The 4,149-nt window shown below is 48.5% G+C and overlaps 1 protein-coding gene across 1 annotated transcript; it reads left to right on the plus strand.

Moving 5' to 3' along the window:
* Positions 1–1,999: 1,999 nt before the first annotated feature.
* On the plus strand, positions 2,000–3,242 carry LOC100828840 (putative F-box/LRR-repeat protein 9). Its single transcript, XM_003559602.4, has one exon. The coding sequence runs from the start codon at positions 2,123–2,125 to the stop codon at positions 3,017–3,019; it is 897 nt and encodes a 298-aa protein (XP_003559650.1). The 5' UTR covers positions 2,000–2,122; the 3' UTR covers positions 3,020–3,242.
* Positions 3,243–4,149: the final 907 nt, after the last annotated feature.

Raw genomic sequence — 4,149 nt, forward strand, 5'->3', positions numbered from 1 at the left:
TTTGTCCGCGGTGGGTTGTTTGTGACTGCGGGTGAAAACCATGCTTCGACTTTGTCGGTGCCTTCTTGAAGGCGTCGCTGTGCACTCCCTTTGCACCCACCCTTTGCAGTCGAGGTGCCTTCGAGCGAAAGCTTAAGATTCAGCTCATCTGGGTCGAGCAATGGCGACGTTTTTGGACGTCGTGCCCTCCTTGGAGGCATTGCCGTGGAGATCTCGACTGGCGGCGAAGGACGCTTGTAGCGGCAAGTACGGTTTGGGCCTGGCCAGGGTTGTCGATATCGAGCAGCTCGAGCTCCCTTGCACAAGCTGTGCCTTCGGGGTGGCCCATTCCTTGCTCCGGTCGTCGGAAAAGTCTAACTCTGCCTACCTTCTCTGGATTTAGAGTCGGTTGCCTATTTTTCGCCGTCGTTGGAGCGGGTGGATGTTTGTCTTAGTGGTTGCATTTTGTTGTAGGTAGCTTTGTACCTAGCTTTGTTAGGGTTTTGCTTGGTATAAGGGTTTTTGTACGGCTTTCCTTAATAAGTCGTGCTCTTGGTCTTCGCCCGGTTTCCCCTTAATTAACCGAGCTTTGTATGGTTTACAGGTCCGGTTTTCCTCATAAACTGGATCACCTTTGCAGCAATCGGATTCTTTCGGCTGCATCTATTGACAATAAATAACCTGCTGATGGTTGTTTCGTCAAAAAAAAATCTCCTTTGCCAAGCCACGGTATCAAATTTTGACGAGCAGGCCGGGAGCAAGAAGGCCAAACCGATCGGGGATTTAACAGATGTAAAAAGACAATACTGTCTTATATTAACTAAAAACTAAGTTGCAATCTCAACCGTGTATATGGATAAAAAATCGTAATCTTTTCGAAGAAGGGTGTACCGAAGCCTCAAATGAAAGCTATACGTACACTTGTACTCATTCCAGATTGTTACTTCAAATTAAGAGTAAATTTCACAAAATCAAAGTTTTTGGAGCGGTTGTTTCACCGATCCTCAATTTTTGCTAATTTGTCAACAAAACCACATATTTTGCATAGTGTGTCTCAAGTAGCCCAAAACAGATGTTTAAATCCGAGGATTCCTTACATGTGGGCCCCACTTGCCACGTCGGCATAAACCTGGCCTACCAGACCCGTTTCCTTTTGAGAGAAGTGCACTTATTTTTCAAACGGTCAGGTCGGGTCGAGTTTACGACGAGGCAGCACCTGATAGTCTGGGCCTACCCGTAAAGAATCCTGTCAAACGGGTTTAAGCCTTTGTTTTGGGCTATTTGAGACAGACCACCCAAAAATATATGATTCCGTGGACAAATTAGCAAAACTGGAATTGGTGAGATGACTGCCCGAAAAACGTACTAGCTTTGTAAAATTTACGCTCAAATTAACACCAATCCAAGGAAAAGTTGGACAGTCCTTTTTGAGAAAAAAGTCTGTTACTTCAAATTTCATTATTAAGTTCACAAAATTATGGTTATGTATAACTGAACAATGCAGAAAAGGCTATCAAACACACCGTTTTTTGGTTATTGAGAAAAACAAATGTTAGAACCGAACATTGCTTGCATCTTTAAAGAAAGTGATTGTAGCTCTCTGCCCATGTGGTGTAATGTATGATGCCTGAAATCAGGATCTGAGACATCATACGTGTCTCATCAAGAAAGAAAACCATTTCGATGATAGACGACGCCGTCACCAACAAGACAATTAAATTTGACTTTGTCAGTCTTTAAGCTCTTGCAACTTTGATTTTCAGTACACGTGTAATGAGTGTGTATGTGTGTGTGTTGCGTGTTTAAAAACGTAAAATACATTTGAGGGAAGGGTCCTTGTGCCTTGCCTGCCGCAGCCCGCAGCCGGTGGCCGTTCAACGACGACGGGCAAGAGCGTAAAGTTTGTCGCGTAGCACGTGCGCTACGCTCTCAAACCAAACGCCGTGTCGCTGGTATAAAGGAAAAAAAGACACCCGCCCGGTCGGAAGCTTTGACGCTCTCTTTATAAAAGACCACACCACTTCCCATCTATCCCTCTCAGACCTCAAATCAAATTCAAGCCTAATTACCACGGCTAAAAGGGCACCTACCCGAGCTAACATTAATCTCTCTCGTTCGCAAGCCGCAAGCGCCCCGCCGGTCCATGGAGTGCGGCGCAGGGATCACCATGAAGAGGAGCGCTTCTTCTTCGTCGTGGGCGCCGTGGGGGGAGATGGAGACGGACTGCCTGGTGCACGTCTTCCGGCGTCTGCCGCTGGAGGACATAGCCGCGGCAGCCCCGCTGGTGTGCCGCGGGTGGCGCCGCGCCGCGTCGGACCCGTCCCTGTGGCGCGACCTCGACCTGCGCTGCACCCAGGACGTCACGCGCTTCATGCCCTGGGGCGCGCTCGCCACGGCCTTCGCGCGCCGCTACGGCGTGGCCCGCTTCGCCTTCGCGGGCTTCCTCGCGCTCTGCCTCGCCCGCGCCGGCGACGGGGGCTCCGTCTCCCGCCTCGCGCTCCCGCCGCTGCTCTCCTCCCCCGGCGACCTCGACCGCGTCGCCCTCCTCTGCCCGGGCCTCCGACGCCTGTCGCTCCCCATCAACCTCTCCCCGGCCGACGAGGCGCACCTCCCGGAGCTCGTCCCGCGGTGGCCTAAGCTCCAGCGGCTCGAGCTCGAGTCCAAGCCGGCCTCCTTCCCCGCCATGGCCCGGCAGCTCGCGCTGCACTGCCCGGAATTCTCCGGCCTGAAGATCGGCTCCGGGTCCATCAAGCCCGAGGACGCCGAGGCCATGGCGGCGTTCGGACTTCGGTCCCTGTCCCTTGACTCTTGTTACCTGCCCAAGCAACAGCTGCTCGCCATTCTCGCCGGCTGCAAGCAGCTCGTGGAATTCAGCGCCAGGGACTGTGTCGGGTTCGACGAGAAGGACGACGAGGTGATGGCACGGGGCGCTGGGATCGAGCGGTTCGACATCGGAGGGTCCAGATCCGTTGAAGACCTTGACGAAGAGATGATGCTCGATGACGAGCTCTGCGGCTCTTCCTACGTCGACGTCATGTGATCTTCTTCTCTGTTAAGAATTGGTTGATGTGCTTTCTCATCTTGTTGTTGTACCCGCCGCGTGCGTACGTATGTGTATTTCTTACTGCTAGTAGTATTTATTCGGAGGAGTAGTATTATTTGGAGGAGAGAATAATTACATTATTTGCGACCTTTAGTTTGTGTCATCGCGCCGGATTTTTCTTCGTCTAAGTATATGATCGGATTGTCTCGGTATTTCATCAGATCGGTCTTTTGGTTGCGTTATCTAATGCATGAAGTTTGACGTGGTATCAGAGTCAAATCACAAATTCAAGTCCTGATTTTAACAATTTATCTTAAAATTTACACGTGTTGACTTGTCTTTCCAGTCACACATGCTATATGTAACCTCACCAGCAAGTGAGTATATCATTGTCATCTCATTCCATCTCCCTAACCAAACACATAATGAAACCATTCCATTGCATTTCAATTCATCAATCAGACAGAATTTATAACCGTTACATTTCGCCGACCAAACAGCAAACCGTTACGTTCCATTCTTATTGGGATAGAACAGTTCTATTTCATTCTACTTGGCTCTACAACCAAACACTACCTTAATCGATGCCCATCAAACTGGAACATACGAATTTCACAGAGGGCCGTGCTAAAATATATCGACTCGGGAGTACATAATTCCCCTACTCCAGAATTGAATGGTCTTTAGTCGGGTCCCAAAGCATCGACCATAAAAAATATCATTCACGTCCCTAATGTGAGGAGAAGAAAGAAAACCTTTTGAATCCGCTAGTGTAGGTCGCATTCGAGTTGCTCGTCATGTTGTTCAACTTTGGTTGTCGGCCTAAGAGATAGCGCATTGCTTTTCTTAGCACGGTTAAAGATGAAGTCTTTGAAAATGATTCATATGCCCAAAAGGAAAATACTTCCTCACTCTCGTATTGCCGAAATATTACATGTATCTAGACGTATTTTAATATATAAATATACGTCTATTTTTTTTTTGACAAATTTCAGTTACTTAATATGGTCGGACGAGAGAGGACGTGATTTCTTGTGGAGTTAGGTTGATTGCTTCCGCTTACACTTCCATTTTTGCGACACGTTAGTAATTAATTTGTTTCGTTTTGGAATAGTACCACAAATTTT

The sequence above is a fragment of the Brachypodium distachyon genome, chromosome 1 (genome assembly GCF_000005505.3).
Source record: "Brachypodium distachyon strain Bd21 chromosome 1, Brachypodium_distachyon_v3.0, whole genome shotgun sequence".
Taxonomy (NCBI): domain Eukaryota; kingdom Viridiplantae; phylum Streptophyta; class Magnoliopsida; order Poales; family Poaceae; genus Brachypodium; species Brachypodium distachyon.

What these genes read in the sequence shown, in the direction of transcription:
- LOC100828840 (XM_003559602.4), top strand. Translation starts at nt 2,123, where the DNA reads ATGGAGTGCGGCGCAGGGATCACCATGAAGAGGAGCGCTTCTTCTTCG.